The sequence below is a fragment of the Arvicola amphibius genome, chromosome 8 (genome assembly GCF_903992535.2).
Source record: "Arvicola amphibius chromosome 8, mArvAmp1.2, whole genome shotgun sequence".
Classification (NCBI taxonomy): domain Eukaryota; kingdom Metazoa; phylum Chordata; class Mammalia; order Rodentia; family Cricetidae; genus Arvicola; species Arvicola amphibius.
In genome coordinates this window covers 126,473,867-126,496,943 of record NC_052054.1, presented here as the reverse complement: position 1 = coordinate 126,496,943, position 23,077 = coordinate 126,473,867, and the positions used below count along the sequence as shown (strand labels likewise).

The following is a 23,077-nucleotide window of genomic DNA, read 5'->3' as shown; positions in this document are numbered from 1 at the left end:
AGTAAGGAAAGCACTTTGAACTAATTTTAAGCATTTGTTCTCTTCAGGTACAGGAGAGAAGGGAAACTAGCAAGCTGGCGTTAGTCGGGCACTGACCAGTAAGCATATGAAGGCAGGACACTATGGGAGCCATTTTGAGTATGCTCCATGACGCTAACACACTTCTGGCCAGCATAATACAGTCACTATTCCCGAGACTCAGCTTAAAAAACATGTTCTGCCAGAAAAGAGTTTTTGATGCTGGCATCAGATAATACCTTTTTATAGTTATACTGGAGAACTTTCTTTATGGGCAAAGAGTGGGTATCTTATTTGTTCTCCCTCATAAACCTAGAAAAAAGGCAGGTCACCTGCCTAGGCTCTAAGACAAATATGGGCCAGTCATGTTAATTCTTTGTGGTAGGCAGTAGTAGCCACAGTCAAGTCAGTCCTGGTCAGCTTCTCTCCTCTGACGTAAACTGACTAGGAGGTCACAAACCCAACTTTTTAACCTAATAAGCAATCTCAAACATAAGCTTTTATGTTAGTACACGCCACAGTGAACTTTCTGTTCTGGTTCTATAATTTAAAGAAAATAAACGTAAAAGAATCTCCCTTGTTTAGATTTAAAGACGGGCACTCCATCACCACATCTTTGTGTACTAAGAGAATCGCAGATACACATGATTAGAAGGAATTCACTCTCTCAACCCCAGCTAAGGCAAAACCTGCCAAATGCTCCACCAGGACAATCCAAATTGTTCAGATATGGTGGCACTATGTTCAGGAGAGATGACCTCTTCCCTGGCTTGAGGAAAGAATCATAATTTGTTTAAACCACTTACAATACCCTATCTGAAACTGGGGTGATACTAGGAGCTTCTGGGAAAGAGACTCAGAAGAGTTGCTGTCGCTGCCTGAGTTTCCTATGAGTCTTAGGACTGCTGTAGCCACGTAGCACCAATGAACGGAGAGAAGAGGCATCGTTAATACACTGAGAAGAACAGAGCAGACAGGTAAGAAGCCATGGGACCGCCCCTCTCTGGAATTTTTGCTAACAGCTGTGGCACATAGTGCCTCGCATTTGCAAGTATTCAATTACTGATGAGAAGGGAAAAATGTTACCAGCCTTACAATTACAAGCTCTGCCACATGCCACTGTTCGCTGGGTTTTGAAAACATTCTGATTTAAGATTTGCAAAGAGGTTCAAGGAAAGAATTATGTTACCAAGTGGGAAAGTTGAGAGTAGAGCTCTAATCTCCAGAACTTCAATCTGGACCAAACTGTTTTATCTATGGTGGAGCAAGTAAGTCCTAAGCATCCTAAGAGTCATGAGGCAGTGTGACAGAGCAGACACATGTCCTCTCGGGATCAGACCTAGCCACATGACTGCAGGTCAGTTCACATGTCTAAGTCTCCATTTCCCATTTCCAGAATTAGGTCAATATCCCCTATTATATTAAATCACTGTGAATATTAAATAAGACAATGAATGAACACTTTTTTTTCTTTTTGGTTTCTTTCTTTTTTTCAATTTTATGTTTTGTTTTTATAATATGAACCTTTTGCCAACAGGTATGTCTGTTTCGCATATGTGTGTGGAGGTCAGGGAGGGCATCAGATCTCTAAGACAGGAGCTACGGGCAGCTGTGAAACACCATGTGAGTGCTGGGAATCAAATCTGGATCCTCTGCAAGAGCAGCCAGTGCTCTTGACCTCTGAACCATCTTTCCAGTCCTGTCCATTTCGTTTCTATGAACACAGCAGCACATAATGATCTGTGTTTTAGAAAGATGACTCTGGCAGTTTGAAAACTTAATAACCACAGCTTTTCCGGTCAAAAGAAAATAAAATGCATTAAGAGGACACCCACAAAGACCATCAAACACTCCATTTTTACGGGTCCCTTACATCAGGGTTAAGCATTAGAATGAAGGCCGTCAGTGAAGCACACTGGGACTCCTACGGCTGCGGTAGCCAACATGGGATCATTAGCCAGTGGAAACTGTATGACCATACACAATCAACTTCCTGTGACCTATTTTAGCAACTTCTTTATACTGACTAATCTATTGGAGGGTGAATCACAAATTCAGCAAGAGACTGTGTCCTGGTGACCTCCCTTATTCCAACCCTGCATGAATATTTTCTTCTCTCCTGGCTTGGGAGCTTTTGAGAAACAGCATAATTGAAAAAGCAGTCATTTTAGTACAAGTTCCAAAAATTTGTCTTTTTTTTAGTGAAAGATGGAAAAAAGAGAACTGAAGCAGTGTCACAAAGCTCAGGATGAAGGACCTGACCGCAGCGGTCTGTCTGGCCACAAAGAAAACCCCCGCTTGAGGCCTTCTCCTCAAGTCCTCAGAACAAGAAAACACCGCCCGGGAGCGGACCGGGTCACCAGAGCGGCACCTACGGAAACAAAAGCTCAGCTGACCACTGGCCTTGCGAAGCAGAGGAAAATAGGAGCACAGTCAGGGAGGAAAAGTGAGTTCCATTCTGGCAGCTTGTTGAGTTTCGGGGCTCTATAGCGAATACAAAAGATTCCTTTAATTTTTTTATTTAAAAAGTTACCGCTGCAGTTCATGCGGCAGTACTCACCAGTTACACAGAAACTCCTACTTGTTCAAAAACTCTAACCATCCTTGTTTCTGTTGGGACCTTTAATTATTGATCTGAATATAGCAATTAGTTCCTACACAAGCATGAGTCAGAATCTGCTCAAACACACCATAGAATGGAGCAGTTTTAGGCTGGGAAGGACTGCAGAGATAACTGAATCTGTCTCAGTGGGTTTGTGGAGAGACAGTAAGAGGGTTTTTCAAATCTCTATGGTGGGTAAATCAGAAGCAAGAGTTGGGGTCAGACTCCTGAGTCTTAGTTTATATTCTTTCCAGACAGTCTCATCTTCATCTACCATGTGTCTGCACTTACAGGCGTGTGTGTGTGCATACAATCTATTATTCATATATAAAAACGTATCTTGCTGGGCGGTGGTGGCACAGCAAGCACTCAGGAGACAGAGGCAGGCAAATCTCTGCAAGTTCAAGGCCACCCTGGTCTACAGAGCAAGTTCCAGGACAGTCAGGGCTGTTACACACAGAAACCCTGTCTCAAGGAAGAAAAAAAAACCCTATCTAACAGCCACATGGTCAATGAATTTAAACTGTGTTTGTTTGGACTTCATTCTATGATGGCAGGACTCTACCTTCCTCATCCTCTGAGGAATCCCTCCGGAGTGCACTGCTCCTCAGGGGATAAAAAGACAGTGACATAGGACAGCAGAAGGACATTAAAGACAGACACTCATCTACATTCCTTAAGAGCATGGCTTTATACAACTAAGATTAGTGCTTGGGCTGGAATAAGATTTTTTTCTTTTTTTCTTTTTGGTTTTTCAAGACAGAGTTTCTCTGTGTGGTAGCTCTGGCTGTCCTGGAACTCACTCTGTAGACCAGGCTGGCCTTAAACTCACTGAGATCTGCCTACCTCTGCCTCCTGAGTGCTGGGATTAAAGGTGTGTGCCACCATACCTGGCAGAAATCAGACATTCTTATGGTGGAGTCAAAGTCCTCAGAGTGGCAAAGTTGCTTGGGTACCGCGGACAGCAGGATTAAGATGCTGGGCCTAAGGAAGCTTTGGGCTCCACCACACACTGTGAAATCCTTTATAAGAACTGTTGCCACTTTGCCTTTTTAGGTCAGTTTCTTTCTATCATTTTATGATCCACCCCTTACATTTATTAGCCAGTCATTTTCAGATAACGCACACTGTAATAATGAGATTGGATTCAAGCCATACCCCATGGTTGGACCCCCTGAAGCATCCTTTCTCCACTAGTCCAGCCAACATTCCTTTTGAAAGAGTCAGCCCTGGTCTGCCTATGTCTGAGGCAATGCAGTCTCCAGAATGCATTCACAAGCATCTAAAATCAGGCAGTCAATCCATGTGACAAGACCCCAAAGGTGGGCTCACAGCTTACTGCCCTCCCAGTGTGCTATGATCTGGGTGGCTCTGCCGGGAACTCACCCTGTGGGACAACCATAACCCTGGGAGACTGGCTGATTTCTGTGCTTCCAAATCCACGGGGTTAATTCATATTAGCTCTCTGCACAGACCGAGATGAGAACTGTATACTCCAGAGAATGGATGGTGAGCCTAGTCTAGAATCCTTCCTACTCTTAGCCTAAGTATTGGAGGCCCCTGCTCTTTACCTGGTAGGCAATGAAGACATGAGACAACTTGCTTGTTCCCCAGAGCTTGTCTGAAAGAAAAGATGTGAGAAGCCTGCCATGCCTTTTGCCCAAGTTTGTCTATTCATGTTGCAATGACCAAGCAGTGGCTAAGATATGTCATTCTAAGCCTGCAAGTTCATATGCTATAATCTCCTTTTCAAACTCACTACTTATATTTCATTATACATTAGTATTCAGAATTTCAAAACTTAAGAACTAAAGAATAACAATCACAAGTCAGGAATGGTGGTACACACCTTTAAACCCAGCACTCAGAGAGGCTAGTCAGAGAGAGAGAGAGAGAGAGAGAGAGAGAGTTCAGCATAGCCAGGGTTACATAGAGAAACCCTGTCTTGAAAAGAAATAAGCAAAATAAAAAAGAGTAATGATCACGGTTTGTCAGACACTCAAGGCGAAAGACCAGAGCATTAGAGATGTCAAGAATGCCCAATTCTTGAATTTATAATCAGAAAAAAATAGAAAAATAAAGTTGGAAATATGATAACCTCTTCTTATGGGTCCTACAAATGGCTAAGATGACTTAATGACAAAATTCCATGTGAATTCTAACAATCTACTAAGGTTATTTGCTAGTTGAAGAGTTTTGCTATTACATAAATGTAACAGATCAAATACAAAGTTATCAGGTCTTCAGGCACAGGGGTCCCAGCGATGTGTTGTCTCCTAACTCTCTAAATCAGTCACCACATCCTTGCTTACAATATCCCTTTCCTTCTGGCCCTACAGTCGTAACCCCCTAGTTCTTGAAGATCTGTGAGCTTAGAACAGCGGTTCTCAACCAGTGAGTCACAACTCCACTGGAAGGCGCATCTCAGATATTTACACTAATCTATAACAGTAGCAAAATTACAATTATGAAGTAGCAAAGAAATAAGTTTATGGTCAGGGATCAACACACATGAGGAACTATATCAAAGAATCCCAGCATTAGGAAGGTTGAGAACCATTGCTCTAGAAGGAAAGATGAGGAATGGCAAGTTGTGGATTTGACAAGGAAGAAGAGTCTTAAAGGGTGACTTTGTATCGTATGTGGAAATGTGGTATGTCATGGACAGAAACCTTGCATTCTCTTATCTATATTCAAACTGATATCTTGTCTCAGATTACACTTACAAATTAAGCTTACTTATTAAATTGTTAAATATATCACTTGACTTACCAAACAGGTATGGCAGGTATAGAAGCTAACTTAAAAGCAGCAGTAAAGGGACTACAGAGGTTCCTCAGTGGTTAAGAGCTCTTGTTGCTTTCAGTTCCCAGCACCCACATGGTGGCTCACAACTAGCTGTATGCCAGCTCCTGGAGACCCAGGGGACATTGCTCTCACACAGTGCTCATACATATATGCAGGCAAAACACTCCTGCACATAAAACTTAAAGTTTTTTGAATTAGCAGTGGAGCATAAAAGACAATAAAGGCTAGCAGGTAGCTTCATGGTAGAGCGTTTACCTAGCAAGCCAAAATTGAATTCATGGCACTACTAAAAACCAAAACAAACAACAACAACAACAACAAAAATTATATAAATACACGCACATACACACAGAGAACCAACCAGGGGCTGGAGGAGTGCGGAGGTAGCTGGTAGCAGAGCACTTGCCTAAATATTCAAGGCACCAGGTTCAGTTCAAAGAACTAGAAAGCATAAACATACACACGCACGCACGCACACGCACATACACACACCAATGAGTTGAGGTAAAGCCATTTAAATTTAAGAGTTGAGTAAAGAATCATCAGTAATAAAATTCGGTAGTCATAAAGTTTTTCTTTATCTTGAAGGAAAATGCTGTGGTAAATGGAAAGATGGCATTTAATGTCACTTAGGAGAATATGTGTGTGAGCACAGTCTGACACACAGATGCACACGTCTGCGTATAAACTGGAGGAAAATGAAGGCCCTACACCACGAGACCCAACTGTCACTGGCTCTTCTCCTCTACCCTCTCCACCACATTCCTACAGGGCTGGGTATTGAACCCACGGCCTTGTTCATGCTAGGCAAGTGTTCTACAAGGTGTTGGATTACACCTGCCCTTTCTCTCCCGTGTTCACTCTATGAGTCTGACTATCATCTCCATAACTCATGTTCCCCGCAAGCTCTTTGGGAGCAGTCTAGCTCACTGTGCCTTCTGCTTCTTCCATCCACTTAGGGACACTGACACTCACTTGTATGTAGAATAAGACAAACATTTCAGTTGGCCATCTATTGTCTCTCATTCTGAGTAATTTCCCCAGACTTCACTGATGCCTGACCCCTTGAGCTGGGGCAGAGTCTCCACACACCTTAAACACACCAGGGGGTGAGGTTGATAGAGTTCAGGGTGTAACCTGGTAACGATCTTATATGAATGAGCAGTACCACACAGTGCTCAGTATAAGAGTATTCTAACATAGACGATTAGGAAGAGAGACTTAACCAGAGTCATAATTTCACTAAATACCTCTTCTGAAGACAAAAAGATAGCTGATCTGAAGAAAAGAACAAAATATTGGAGCGAGAAGCCAGGTGTGGCTACTGGAAAGTTGGTAGGTGTAAGGGAGACAGAGAAATGAGCAGCGTTCACTAAATCGAATATAAAACATACCTGTATTTCCTTGAGCATCTTCAATCTTACTGGGTGAATGCAACAGAAAAGACGGCCTGGCAAAGTGAGGGCCTTGAAGGGATAGCTGCTGTTGCTGCTGCTGCTGCTGCTGCTGCTGCTGCAAAGGCATGGTGCTAAGGACCACCCGCCAGTCCACGTGGGTGACGTCGGACCTGGACCGAGCATGTCCTGGCTTGAAAGTCGTGGTCTCATCTAATAAGTCATTCACAGAGCGAGGTCTGTCCCTCCGACGCTGGCAGATGTTGAAAAAGTTGAAGGTTGGTGCTTCTTTTTGCTCCATCCAGGAAAGGTTATCTGGGGCTGTCCCTCTCTGGACCATAAGCTGTTCTTTGGCAGGGAAGACATTCTGAGCTTTGGTTTCTAGGAGTCTGCTCTTACAGTGGTCCCAAATCATGGTCCCCTTGCCTAGGGAGGCAACATTTCTCAAAGCACCATTGTCTGTTATGTTACTGAGTACCTCATGCCCCACCAGTTCAGGGACTTCCTGAATCCCATAAACTTCTGCTTGCTGCACAGCCTTTTCCAGCTTACTATCGAAAGTACTAAAGAAGTCCTCGGTCACCTCTAAGGCAGGGCTGATATCATCCACTTCCAAAGCTTCCATGACCCAGGGTCCAAGAGGTCTAAGTCTCCTAAACTGCTTCAGGAAAGGGTGTCAGGAACATTCAGTCAGCAGAGAGCAATGGTTTATCAGTGCAGCTGTGGAAACAAGTGGCTGTAACCTTCACCTGGCCGCCTGGAGAAAGCCAAGTACAGACACCTAGGGGGCTTATTTATGAGACAGCAGGGCAGTAGTTGTCAAAGTGGTGCAGCACCAATCCTTGATTTCCTGGAAGAACACAAACAAGACAGCGTTGGCACACAGTTTACTGTGCTCTGTAGCACACAGGTCTGTCCGGTCATTTTCCCTATTCACAGCTTCTTCTATGGCAGCCATGCACATGGGGGTACGACAGCACACAGCTGTCTACTGTCAGGAATGCGCATGGCTCTCTACTTTGTGTGAGAACTCAGCAGAGCAGGGTAGAGCTCCCTGATAAGGGGAACAAGGCCAACTGCTTTTATCCATACAGAGCTGCCTTTGAGAGCAGTGGTAAAGACAAAAACCTCTCATCTGTTGAATGAAAATAGTAAGCAAAAGACAAGAGGTGTCTGTGGCTGGTGTCTAAAGTCATGAATGCTTTCCCAACACTGAAATTACTCATGGTCTATTGGGTGAGAAGGTACAGGGAGAAGTAGAGAGGGAGGCTGTGCTTTGACTAAACCTGAGTGTAAAATCACCAGTGTGTGCCTCCCTGAACCATAAAGCCTAATGACAACTCTGGCCCTCAGAATTTCCCAATTTTTCTGGGAAAAGGTTCCCAGTGCCAAACTCCCTGGCTTCCAGCCTGACCTCGGAGTACAGGTCTAATCTGATATTAAAGGTCAGGGGTTTATGGAAGCTGGGCAAAAAGCCTGTGGCAAAATTATGGCCCAAGTGGCAGGCTTTAGTTCATCATTTCTTCTCTCTGGACCTGAGATACCAGACCTCACAGCTTGACGTGAGCAGAAAGAATGCTACACGAGAAGCGCTGTCCCCCCATGGTGGGTAGAGCAGACCTTGACTGTGATACCCTCACTACTGCAGACACAACCACACACAGCTATTTAACTCAGCAGTCTAAGTTCCTCGGGCACTGCTGCGTTTCACGTGCCCAGAAGTCACATACACACACCTGTATGTCTTCAGTTCCCAAAGAGCGAACAAAAGTAGGCAAAAACTATCAATTAATACCATTATACACTGCTAAACAGGTGTAGAGATTTTTTTCAGAAACTATGATTAATCAATAAATTTTTAGCTCTTAGGTCATTAAACAAGTATTTTTAAATCAATAGCACCAAACTATATTGCTTAGTATATATAAATTAAACTAGTATATACAAACTTTATTTCTCTATTTATTTAACAAGCTGACCTCAAATCCACTACAAAACTGGAAGTGATCCTGACCCCCAATTCCCCAGCCTCCAGCTCTGGGGTATAGGTGTTCCCTACCACCCTTGATTTTAGGTGATGCTGGAGATCAAACACGGGGATTCAAGCATGCCAGGCAAGCACTCTACCAACTGAACCCTAACCCAGACCCAAATCTTCCCTTTGGATATGTCAGTGATAGATAGAGATCACGGGAACTGTGGCCAGCTTCCCCTATACAGCGGTGGTGACTATGAACTAGTCTCTTTCCCCTTGTGTTAGAACGTCATACAATGTTTCCAATGTTTGGGGCTGAAAACAGGGCTTAGATTTGTTTGTCCTTCTGAGTCTCAAGCTTCAGTTTCCTGAATTGTGTAACAAGTTTTAATAATCTGAAATGCGATTTTTTTCTAATTTCATCTTGTATATCAGAGACTAAGAAAAATTACTATATTCAAATTACAAGATTCCCATTTACAGAAGAGATATCATCAAATAGATCATTAAATTAATCTTCTAAGACTACCAGCATTTCTTCTTTTACCTACCTACCATCAGATTCAGTGTGGAGGGGGTGTGCATGAATGAGTGTATGTGTGTGTGCGCGCATGCATGAGTAAGTGTGTGTGAGTGTGTGTGTCTGTGCGCGTGTGCATGAGTGTGTGTGCATGCATGGGTGAGTGTGTGTGAGTGTGTGTGTCTGCGCATGTGCACGCTTGCATGCGCATGTAGTGTTGGGCTGTGGGCAGGCATTCTTTTCATCCCTCCATTACGCGCACATTTTACTAAGGGACAAATCCAGGGCTTTACAAATGCTGAAGATGTAATCTTTTTTATTATTATTATTTTGTTTTTTTAAGACAGGGTTTCTCTGTAGCTTTGGAGCCTGTCCTGGAACTAGCTCTTGTAGACCAGGCTGGCCTCAAACTCAGAGATCTGCTTGCCTCTGCCTCCCCAGTGCTGGGCTTAAACACGTGCGCCCGGCTTGAAGACACAATCTTCAAACCATGCCAGTAGATGCTAGGGACCCAAACGTGGTCCTCACGTTTGCATGGCGTGCACTCTGCCAACTGAGCCACTTACCAGCTCCTTTACATGGGATTTTTGTTTGTTTGCTTTGATGTTTTCTTCATAATTAGACTAGAGCTACACATTTTGAGGAAGAAGAACACAAAAAGGAAGTGCCACTTCCCTCATGTCGGAAGAATGTACCATCACCGGAGCCTACATGCCCGCATAAACCACAATCACCCTTTTCTTTACGCACCTGCCGTATTTCAATGTCATCATTTAACTTCCTCACTGATTTAACGCTAGTGTTTCTTCTCTCCACTAAAACAAGCTCTAAGAGCTTGGAATTTATGATCATTTTGCTAAAGCACATTAAGATTCTCTGTCTCTCTGTCTGTCTCTCTCTCACAGATACATATTGAGCATCCATCCCTAACTTACACTGCCTGCTGTTTTATTCCTCCTCACTTCTGTCAAAGCTAGAGAACTCTCCACATAAACTCAGGCTCACACACACCCTGGGTTTTCCTTGCTGCAGTGACCAGCCAGTCTCACAAATTCCATTGTAAGCTCTGAGGAACCTGAAGGCCAGCCTCAGTACCTTTACCCCCACCCCCGACAATCACTACATCAGCTGTTTTGGGGGAATCCCTTTTCTCGACTTAACTTTTTGGGAATTGTATCTTTGCTTGTAGTACTATCTTTGAGTATACTTCACCGTCTATAATTGAAGGCGTTTTAAAGGTTGCCTCATTTGGCTTCAAATTAACTATAATAATAATAGTAATAATAATAACAACAACAACAGCAACATACAGGTCAAAATATGAAGTGCTACTTCCTCCAGCAAGTGAACTCCAGCGAGTGGGTGCAGAGTGGTGAGTCTTTGCACAACGCTGGGAGTCGAGAGCTAATTAGAACTCTGTTCTAAATCTGGCTCAACCACACACTTGCTGGGAAGCCTGCGGCAAACCATTTAACCTCCGGGTGCCTTTCTCAGTTACCTGCAACCAATAAACTTTCTGGGACCAAGTTGTTTTGCATGTTTCACTAGGTAGCTGATTCAACATGCCTTTAACAATACAAACTATCACACAATTATGGAGCTTCCACCGGATGGACCTCACCTCTGCATCAACCACGGGCTCCTGATCTCTCCCTGGAAAGACTCATCAGGTCAACATAGGCAAAGTCAGGATCCAAAATCAATGACTTAATACTAGTTTTCTTTCAAATGCACTGATTTATAGGGCTTTATTTTTTGATTTTTTAAATTATTATTTTATATATATGTGAGTGTTTTGCCTGTATGTATGTATGTCTGGTATCACATGGATGTCTGATACCTAAGGAGGCCAGAAGAGGGTACTGGATCCCCTGGAACTGGAGTTACAGACAATTGTAAGCTGACATGTGGGTGCTGGGAACCAAAGCCCGGCCTCTTGAAGACCAGTACAGACTCTTAACAACTGAGACACCTCTCCAGCCCCAATTACAGAATATTTGTTCTGTAAAAGGAAGTATTTTTCCCATTTACTATAGGAAGAAAAATTGAGGTCCATTTGTCAATGTGGTAATCAAGAGTTCAAACCAAAGAATCCCATACATGCATGTGTCAAGATGTAACAGGATGGAGATCAGGATATCCTTTTTTTCTTATAAGGAAATCTCCTGTTCACATGCCCATTAGGCAAAGCTAATTAACTGGCTGAACACAGCAGTCCTCCCATACAGAGGTGGAGGCAGGGATGGGGAATACCACAGGCTGGCACACACAGATAGCTGCTGGTCAACTGAGTCAGAACAGAGTGAGCGCTGAAAGGGATCTGGGAACACGCAGTTCCAGAAGCCGCTGGAGTGGGAAGAGAAACTCCCTGCCAAAGACACTTCATGTCACCTGCTTATGGCAATCTTTTGGTCAGTACTCAGGGTTCTCACATGCTCTCTACCTTGGCAAAAGTTGGAGCTCACAGGGAGTTTTCTGAGTTACACAATGTGATGGAGCCAGTAGAAAACCTGACTAGCAAAGTGACATTTCTGAAGCACAAACCACAATGCTTTCTATGGTTCTCCAGCACAGAGACAGTGTGAATACGAGATGGAGCACAGCCATGCCAACCGCACAGAGACAGTGTGAATATGCTGATGGAGCACAGTCACACCAACCGCACAGAGACAGTGTGAATACGAGATGGAGCACAGCCACACCAACCACACAGAGACAGTGTGAATATGCTGATGGAGCACAGCCACGCCAACCGCACAGAGACAGTGTGAATATGCTGATGGAGCACAGCCACGCCAACCGCACAGAGACAGTGTGAATATGCTGATGGAGCACAGCCACACCAACCGCACAGGGACAGTGTGAATACGAGATGGAGCACAGCCACGCCAACTGCACAGAGGCAGTGTGAATACGAGATGGAGCACAGCCACGCCAACTGCACAGAGACAGTGTGAATACGAGATGGAGCACAGCCACACCAATCGTACAGAGACAGTGTGAATATGAGATGGAACACAGCCATGCCCACAGCAGCAGATCAGGGCACTCGGGGACATGCAGCTTGGAACTCATGTGGAACCCCACTTTATAGGCTTGGAGTGAGCATGAAACGGCCTCATTGTATCCAGACTCCAAGAACAGACCACTACTACGTTGTGAGATGAGCACTAGGGTCATACAAAGTATCTGCATAGTGACCAATGCTCATAGAAATTCTGGTACATAATGATAGATATGACATGTCGCAACTCAGGGAAAGAAAATGAATAGTAAAGGGTGGTTTGCCCCATATTCAATTGGAATCAAGACTGTACATCCAATTTCAGTACCAATGTCTCCGTGAATATATTCTCTAAGAGAAAATACCCATAAATATTTGTGAAGTGGAACATAACAAGGAAGACGAGGGGAGAAGAGGAAAGGGACTGGCCTGCGACTCATTCCTCATGACTGGCCCAGGCCACACGCCATGGAACCTCTACAATCATCTAGTGGCCCCTCCTTACGCAGCTGCTGCTGTCTGTCAAAGCCTTCCTCCTAGATGGTATTAGTCAGTCCTTCATAGAGGCTTTGCCCAGACTTCCCTGGTGTGACTAATCCTTTTTAAATCTATTGTGTGTGTACATGTGGACGCCTGTATATGAATCCACACATGCTCTACAGTATGCGTACAGGTCAGAGGAAAGCTTAAGGGAGTCAGTTCTCTTCTACCCTGTGGGTTCTGGAAATGAAATTCAGGTCATCAGGCTTGGCAGCAAGTCCCTGTGCTCACTGAGGTGTCTCTCCAGCCCGTGTGGTTGACCTTGATTGTCAACTTAATTGGACATAGAGACAGACCTCTTGCTCAGTCTGCCGGCATTTACAGAGAGGTGGGAAGATGAACCTATAATGGGGACAGCATCCTATGTGCAGGGGTCCCAGAGAGAACTGAACAGAGACAGCAAAATGAATGCCAAAATTCATCTCCATTTCCTGGCTGAATGCAATGTGACCCGGCTTTTCACGCTCCTGCCGATATGACTTCCCCCACCATGACAGACTATACTATCAAATGATGAACCAAAATAATCTTTCCTTCCTTTCCTGTGTTGCTTAATAGTATCTGATCACAGCCATGAGAAAATAACTAATGTGCCTGGCACTCTACTCTTCAACTTCCCCCTTACGTCAACTCAAGTCTCCTCATCAAATCCCTGAGTCAGCTTCACTGACTGTAGCTACATAATCAGTTTAAGTATGCTTGCAATTTTAAACATCTGCCTTCATTCTCAGACTCAGACCTGACTTCTGGGCCCTATGTATCCAGGTAAGTGTAAGAAATTTCTACCTGGCCTACTTCATGGCTAAACTAAACTCGTGTATTTTAACCACACTCGATTGTTCATCTGTAATATTAGCTGAGTGCCCCCTATGAACTCTTTAACCTGACATTCCAGGCCTCTGTATCCTTGGCTCAGTCTCTTTCCCCAGTGTTCCCATTCTTCTGCATGCACCTCTTCTGCTCTGAACAAAAACACAACTCATTAAATTTTATGTTTTTTAAACTCTAAGTCTTTGCTGGCAACCATCACTAAGCTACTCTCTGCCACTTCTACCCATTAAACTTCTATCAACTCTTCAAGTGCCGCTCGCCAGCCCTGCCTCTGCACACCTTCTTTGGTCCCTAAACAAATCTTTCTTTAAGCTGCAACAGTATACCTCTGGTTCCTCTCTTACATCATGTGCTGATCTTATTTCCCAGTGACTCGGGATGCCAGCCCTCTCTAATGCCAGCACCCATGTTGCTGGAGTCTGCCCCTAACTACAACAGGGAATAACTGCAAGGTGCACCTAGGGACAGACCACAGAGCAACAACAAACACAACAAAGAACCCCAAATGTGCATCATACCCCAGAAGGGTTGGGGAAATGCCTTCAGACCTAAAGATTATCATTGGCTCATAGACCTATTTGGAATTTTCTGAACACAAATGGGGTTGGGGGTATTTCCAAATATAAGCAGCAATTTCTATCATTTTTTCTCACATAATACCTCAAAATTCAGTTAACCTGTGGGGGAAATTCCACGGTTTTATTGAAAATACTCATTTTCCACATGCACAGTTTAGACTATGGCTTATAAAAAGTGCTTGGTGAGCCTTTTAATAAATACTTAGAGTGATCTCAACAGAGAGAGGTGGAAGGAGTAATGGGACTGTCTCACCATGATGAAAGAGACCAAAATGACTCATCTATTGTCAGCTGAAGGTCCCATGGGGAAGACAAAGAAGTTCTGAAATCCCTGTCTAATTAACAAATCCTGTGGGCCACCCAAGTTCAACCTTCCAAACCACCTTAGAGCTCTTAGGTGCCACAGTGGCAGAGCCACAAGTAAGACTGCAGCCATGCCCAGAGCCACCCAGCTCGCTCAGTGGGGCAAGGAAGGCAACGAGCACAGCACCAACAGTGGACCCCAGGAAAAGGCTCCTGTTTTAGCAGTCTTCCCAGTTAGTGACATCCAGAAAGCCAGGCTCTGTAAAACAGTAGCCCCACCACAGCTAGCTCAGTTGAGAAGAAGGGCAGATCGTATGTGTATGTTTTCCTGGAGGATCTAAAGCTATGATCAAGTATTCAGCACTACTTTAGATGTGGAGGCAGAAAACACGGATCTACCCTTGAAGGGCTGAACAACCAGGGGACACAGGGACAAAATACACAAGATGAAGTCAAATGACAATGATGTGTACACAGGCATTCTTCCAGGAGTAAATGTTAGACCCTAAAACACCTGTAAGCCCCACCTGTCTAATGTCCAGGAAACTCCTGGGATTCTGGGAGTGGTAGTTCTTCAAAAATAACAGCAAAGCCTCATGGGAAAGTATGAGTTTTGTCCATATAAGCCCTGACGACACGTTTGGGGTCACTCAGCTGGACAGTTTCCAGGAATGGCCCTGACCAAATTCCATCTTGTCAGTATTTAAAATTTTAATAAAAAGCTTGCTTAATTTGGCTAAAATTGTGGAACAGATTTTTCTCGGGCAAATATCAGGAATAATAGAAGCCAAAGACAAAAGAAACAAACATGGCCGGGCGGTGGTGGCGCACGCCTTTAATCCCAGCACTCGGGAGGCAGAGGCAGGCGGATCTCTGAGTTCGAGGCCAGCCTGGTCTACAAGAGCTAGCTCCAGGACAGGCTCTAGAAACTACAGGGAAACCCTGTCTCAAAAAACCAAAAAAAAAAAAAAAAAAAAAAAGAAAGAAACAAACACATAACACACCCACACTAAATAAAGCAAACATGGAATTTGAAAAGTTACCTAGCTACCAGCTTCAGGGGGCTGAAAAAGAATGTTATGAGATGTACTTAATTGTTTTTGCTTTTTCTTTCTGTTATATTTTAATGTGCTAAAAAGCGAGGCTGGGTCTTTGCTGTTTCCTCAGAAGTTCCAGACCAGTGCTATGCAAAAGGTGCCTCACACTGTCTGAAATGACAGACACGTTCAATGGTGGCAGGAGGCGTCCATGAACCGCCTTTCTCCTTTTAGGACTTAATCTATGACACTGACCTTGGCTATCAATCAGCCTCTGACCACTGTAGTCAGGAAGCAAGCACAGCAGACAAGGGCAGACAAAACACCCTCTCAGACTTCAAAGATAAGAAAAGATAAGCACAAACAACAGGACTCCAGCTCTAAACGACCTCAAGGCCAGAAAATCCTTGCCTGTCATTTAGGGCAGAGGAAAAGGTTTGAAATACTAAGAGCAGCAGGGGCTATCTTTTCATCCTTCTAATTGGCCTTACGTTTCTTTTTTTAAGATTTATTTTTGTTTTTGTTTTGTGTGTGTGTTCCATGTGGGTACATATATGTGAGCACAGGTACCCATGGGGTCACAGGAATCAGATCCTCTATGTGAGCACAGGTACCCATGGGGTCACAGGAATCAGATCCTCTATGTGAGAACAGGTACCCATGGGGTCACGGGAATCAGATCCTCTATGTGAGAACAGGTACCCATGGGGTCAGGGGCATCAGATCCTCTGCAGCTGGAGTTACAGGTAGTTGTGAGTTACCTGACATGGGTACTGGGACTTAAACTTGGAAGAGCAGTATCTGCTTCAAACCACTGAACCATCTCTAGCCCCTCAAATTAATTTTATTATGAACCATTACCATTAATGTGGAATGGGTTTTCCCAAAACAATTCTGCAGGAGGGTCCGGAGTTTCAGGCTAGCCTCTGCAGCATACACATTAAGTTTGAAACCAGCCTACACTACACGAAACCTGATCACAACAAACAAGCAAACAAAAAGATCCCAGTTGTGCAATGTATAAATTCTAGGGACCTGACTGACTGATAGCCAATTGATCTGACCCTGTATCACGATGATAAGTTTGTAGAGCTAACACTTGAACACCTTCTTCAGGGAGTCCTGCCCACCGCTGTACTGTGCTCTTTACAGACATCTTGTGGAGGTCCCTTTCAGTATGGGTAGACTTAGGCAAAATTAAAGGTGGCTTAACAAATGTTTAAAAATAAAATACAGTTCTTATAATGCCTAAGACCAATGACAAATAATAGATAGCTAATATTTACTTCTTACTTATTAAGGGGCAGGCATTACAGCAAGCTCCTTGTGAGTACAGAGTCATAAATCCTCCCAACAAGTCATTTAGGAACTGATATTATTATTACCACTTGACAAGGAACAGAAACTTAAAGAGATGAAGTGGTCTTGAGTAATATGCCTGAGTAAAAGCAACACTAAATGCATAGTCCTATATGCAACTGAAAGCCACTTAATGACCCTAAATGAGACTAACGTTTCTGTACATGGTGCTTCAGTTTCAGTGTCAAACATCAGCAACTATAACTAATATTTATCTTTTATTGTTTTTTTTTTGTTAATCCCATGGCCCAGGTAGTTACCAGATAACTGTCATCCTTTTACCCAGAGAAATAGTTGATACCTAATTTGCAAATAAATAAATAAATAAATAAATAAATAAATAAATAAAGTCTATAATCTTTGTGTCATTTAAATTCTCCAAGGGAATGGTATATGAGAAGTCTCTGAACAAACAGAATTAAAAGTTGTTCTCTACTAAAGAGCTAAGTCTCAATTCTCAGTGTGACCTTTGGACACACTACTTGGAATGTCTGTGAGGGTACAATAACTGTGACTTCACTTAAGTGTTTGTTGTGTGATATTTCCTTTGTATTCTAACAAACAAAGCTTGCTGGAAGATCAGAGAGTCAAACAGCGACACTGTTCAGTCTTACAGACCAGGCAGTGGTGACACACATCTTTAAATTAATCCCAGAAGCCATACTAGTTTGCCATAGAAACCAGGAGGTAGTGGTGCACGCCTTTAATACCAGCTCCAGAGAGGAATATAAAAGGGGAGGAGACCGCTCTCAGTCAGTCTCACTGTGCGATTCCTGGAAGCAATATCTCCATTTCGGACTGAGGTAGAGGTAAGAGTCGGTGGCTGGTTGTTTTGCTTTTCTGACCTTCAGGTTGAACCCCAATTTCTTTCTTTGGGTTTTTATTAATCGTGTTACAGCCTGGAGATCAGAAAGTTGAGCTAGCCACTAGTTAACCACAGAAGCTGGGCAATGGCGGCACATAACTTTAATCCCAGCACTGGGAACTGGAGACAGGAAGTGGTAAGGTGGGGTGTAGAAAGCAGAAAGTATCTCAGCTCCTTTTGGACCAAGGAGTAAGACAGATAGGAAGCAACTGGCAGTTGCTCCTAGTTCTCTGATCTCCCACTTTGATCTTCCACATTCTTTTTTGTTGTTGTTGTTTTGTTTTGTTTTTCAAGACAGGGTTTCACTATAGCTATTGAGCCTGTCCCGGAACTAGCTCTGTAGACCAGGCTGGCCACCAACCCAGAAATCCGCCTGCCTCTGCCTCCCGAGTGTTGGACTTAAAGGTGTGTGCCACCACCGCCCAGCTCTTCCCTCAATATTTGACTCCTGGTTTTTATTGATTAAGATTAATTATATTAAAGCTTCAAGTGCTGTTAAAAGTATTTACATAGCCCCAACTGCCAGCCTCTTACTGTTTCCCTAAGAAAACATTTTCATTCAGCTAACAAATAGAAACAGTTGTAAAAAAGTTTGCTTAAAGGAACGCTCAAAGGTTTCTGCCAAAAGAATTAAAAGAAATATTTTCAAACTGGATGCTACTACAGATAACACAAGCATATTTTAACTATTAAAGCATGTTCAAATAAACAACCTCCTTTTAAAGCTAACTTAAAGTTACCTTTATGCATATATAAAGTCCAAACAAAACAAAAAAATGACTGATAACATTTAGTCTTATTTTAAATGAACTAAAACTATGCCCATTTTAATACTTCCACTCATCAAAAACAAAACAAAAGGACAGCCACCGCAGGTAATCCTCCTGTGAAGGGCACCTGCATGGACAGCACCGCAGGTGATCCTCCTGTGAAGGGCACCTACATGGACAGCACCGCAGGTGAGCCTCCTGTGAAGGGCACCTACATGGACTACAAGATCTAGAGCTGCAGGCTTGGGGCTCAGTTTTCTATGCACTGTTACTGGAGTGTGATCTGGAGCCAACCTCTTGAACCTGAACTTCAGTTACTTTGTCAAAGTATAGGACAAATACTTTTAAGGCTGTGGAGTGCAAACCAAATACCAGAATGCTATGCTTCATGAACCCCAAAGCAGGGTACAAGATGCCCCTGGGTATCTGCTCCCAAGGAAAGGATCACCACATCCTCTCTGATCTTTACACCAGCTAGAGAAAGAGTGGTGGTGGTGATCTGCTTCACAGCTCTGACAGAAAGCCTTCATCTACTCATGCACTCCTTCTGCAGAGTGAAAGGCAGCAGGGGCCTTGAAGTGGAGGTTCTGTGGCGCATGCACCGCACGCACCATTCAAAGAGCCTTACAGATTCAGGTCAGTGCATCACTCAGCCTGCAGCAGGGAGCTTTCTGCAGCGACTGGAATCAACACAGAGACTCAAAGCCGGACAACAGGCAAGAGAGTGAGATTCTGGGGCGCTCATCCCTAGATGAGACAGATGTCTTCATCAGCACCCACCCCTACAGGTTCAGGGATCTGTGAAAAAGGAGGCAGGAAGACTCCAAACAAAGAGTATTTTCAGACACAGCAGGACTGATGTACACATGGATGCACAGAGACTGTGACAGGCACGCGAGAGGTACACAGGTTCAAACTAGACAAAAAAAAAAAAAAAAAAAAAATCCCAGCACAGAGAGGGGAAGTGGATACCAAGTCTCACCTCTACCCAAAAAGCTATGTGTGGTTGATGGCGGCTGGGAAAGGGAAATCAGTTTTCTCCAACAGAGCATCACTGAGCATATCACCCACACTCTAGGGCTAACAAGATGACCCCATGTTTGTTATCTTTGCACTTTTTCTTTCGGTGTTTTTATCTCACTAGGTTTTCTTGTTTTCTGACTTACGGGTTTCTCAAAGAGAGGGAGAGAAAGCATGAAGTTGGGTGGGTAGGGAGATGAGGAAGATCTGAGAAAGTAGGGAGAGAAAAGAATATGATCAAAAATATGCAGTATGCAAAGTTTTTAAAATAAAAACAAAAGGAGAGCTCTCCCCAAGGAGAACTACAACCAGGTCCTCTCCTGCATTCTAAGCCTCTCTACACACAGGCAACATTCCTCCTTTCTCTGTGATCTGTATTTCTGGGAATTTTTCATCTTTATACTTTCAGGCTTTACTTTTCACCACCCCATCCACTCTCCCACAGTGAGCAGTCTGGTTCTGCCCAGGTGAAACTTTACGTGCAGAGGTCTCTGGCCATTTCTAGATGGCCGAATCCAGGAGCCTTACAGTGACTGACTGGCACTCGGCAGTGTGACCTATAAGGTCAACTCTGCACTGCCCTCAAGAATCCACTGGCACAGCCACCTCTGCCTTCCGCCTCTGTCCATGGACATTCTTCTCTCCCGTTCCTGTGCTCAGCTGATAACACTGCACAGGCCTCTTGCCTGGTATCTCTTCCATCCTCCCTCATGACATGCTCCGTGTCTGTGGCTTTAGCTACAATCCACGTGGAAGGTGGGGAACAGAATATTCTCATGAGCTCCAGTTACACTATTTGTAACTACTTTTTATATATGCCCTGATTCCTACAATTCACAACCAACTCCTTGTTTTACTTCGAGGCTGCCTCCTCCAAACATCTGCTACAAAGAAAAGGACACATCCCCTAATAAAGATGAATATCCACTCTGGCATTTCTAGCTGACTCACCAGCGACCAACACAAATTAGCAAGCCCCATGAAGCCTACCTCTGTGGTATCCACCAAACCTACCCACTGCTCTTTTTCTCTACTACCAAACCTCCAGGCAGTGTTCTAACCCATTCACCACACTGCCACCCAAGTGGGCTTTCAGAAATCAAACCCCGGGATTGGTATGTAAAATAATATTAATAAAAAAATCAAAACCCTGTTTCCTTCTGCATAGACATTACCCAGGAGAGCCCACACCACGTTCCTCCCAGCCCTCAGTTCTTAAATTTCTCTCTATGCTCCTACCACGATCCCATCCTGTCTCATAAAGAATTTATAGAAATTAGAATCCCTCTGTTTCTTTGCCTGGAAGTCCTTTTTCCTCCACCACCTTTATAACCTCTTTACCAGCACTGTTCTTCCCAAGGTTTCCCACCCCAGTGGCTTTGGACCTGCCCTTATCTTCCCCTACAGCATCCTGATGGCCTTCATTATTAGGTCAGATGCACCCTAACAGGGCCTGCTCTCCTGTCCGCCCTAACAAACTGTGAGATTCACAAAGTCAAGGACTGTTGGTGTCTTGTTCAAGGTTTTTATCACAATACAGACAGCACAGTGATGTGTGTATTGACCCATTTCCCAATTAACTAATTACCTACAAGTAAACTGGATAATACAAAACAAGGCAGCTTTAGTTTGAATTCAATTATAAACTAGTTACTCTACTCAAGATAACCAGATAAAATAAATCTCTTCCCTCTCGTGAATGCTGCATAGAACTGGTTGTCCTTAGAGGAGCAGTATGTCCATGTCTGTCACTTTATCTGTAGTTTTGTTTAGTTGTTGAATTGTTGCTCTGTGTTTCATTTTTTTAAAAGGCAGTTCTTTGACAAAAACTGACAAGCTGGCTCTGTTATGGGAGTGCTGAACCGGACCTCAGCTCCTTTAAAATGAGTATCACCACTCCCCCCCCCCCCCCCCCCCCCCGCAGCTTAAGATAATTGAATAACAATGTGTGGTTGCAGAACGGTACTTGGTCTAACCGGCAGCTTTCTCCAGTGCCAGTGAGAACTGGAACCAACAGGTAACAAGACGCCCCTCCTTAAAATTATAGCTACAAAGGTTTAAAATAATGTTGTCTGTCTGATTTAATATTTGAAAGTATAAATGTGGCCACTGCATGCTTATGTCTGACTGGGCTTGAATGAATGAGTTTACTGTGTTCTGTACGTTTCAGTTACAATTCAGCCGTTACTGTTGCAGCCAGCCCCCATCTCCACCACCCCCCTCCCCAGCTTAAAATTTCTGTCTGGGCATTCTGGCCATTGGAACTAATGTAATAGGGATCCAAATGTCACCTGGGTATAGATAATATTAAAGTTGTTTTGAACTGTTCTGTTAATTAACGAGCTGGCTCTGGAATTGGGGTATGGCCCACCATTTTTCAGATCCAGACTTGCTTTTAAAGTCTCTATGTCTGGGGTCAAAAACTGGTGGATAGGAGGAGCAAGAGCAGAGCAGCTAAGAAAATACTGGTTTGTAAATTTATCGGACATGGCTAGAATTCTGTAATATTTGTAACAAAAAGATTAACTCAAAACTTTAACACAGGGTTGATCATCAAAAGACTACATAGGTAGCCTCAAAACAAAGATCTAATCCATCAAAGTCTACAGTGCTGGGCAAATATTCAAATGTGCTAACCTTGCTTTTTAACCCCTTTAGCTCTGCTCATGACTGGTTTTGAACTGAAATATGTCAACCTCAAAACATGGTGTTAATGTTCAAAGGCTCACCCCAAGAAAGACTCAATACTACACTGGAATCCCAAACTCCCAGGGTTGTCACTGGCCTGGGATGTGTCTCCATTGTGATGCAATAAGACAGTGACTTTAACTGTCTGGAAAACAACTTGGAACCTCAAGACTCTGGGGTTCAGGACCTTTAGACACGAGTAGCCTAGAGTCACTTGCTTGTCAAATGTTTGTATAGCAATGCACCACAAAAAGCTAAAAACCACTGGCTTAAAGAATGTCTCTCTTATGACTGAGTCAAGTTTACAAGAACTGGTTTAAAGATGTATGTCTGACCTCTTTGTTTTTGTTAGCAGTGTGAAGCCATGCTTATTCTGGCAAACTGAGTCATACAAGAAACCGTTACGTTTCTATAATGGTGCACTAAAGATCAGAGATATTTCCAGTCTGCTAGTAGACTATATTCATAAATAAAAAGTCTTATCTTGATACTAAAAAGACCTTCAATTCAGAAATTGTTATTTTTATTATAAACTATTAAAGATGATTAAGTCTTGAAACGTTAAGAACTATATTTAAAGTCATTCTAAGGACTAATGTAATCAAGAACAGGAAAAATTTATCTAGACTCTTATGTTTTCAAGGTATAGTCTAAAACAAATAACTAAAAAACAAATAGAAATTGTTTGACTTAAGTCGTCAAACTGTCAGAGATTTGTTGAATATGGCGTTGAAGATATTTAAACTTATGACAGACAGACACTCA

General features: G+C 43.4%; 1 protein-coding gene across 1 annotated transcript in view; it reads right to left on the bottom strand.

Annotated features, from left to right (window-relative positions):
- Positions 1 to 23,077, bottom strand: part of Plekhm3 (pleckstrin homology domain containing M3) — a 154,207-nt gene that overhangs the window by 125,575 nt on the left and 5,555 nt on the right. The window contains exon 2 of the mRNA XM_038339429.1: positions 6,823 to 7,672. Within this exon, the coding sequence (XP_038195357.1) occupies positions 6,823 to 7,447 (625 nt within the window). The 5' untranslated portion in view covers positions 7,448 to 7,672. The remainder of the gene's footprint in view (positions 1 to 6,822; positions 7,673 to 23,077) is intronic.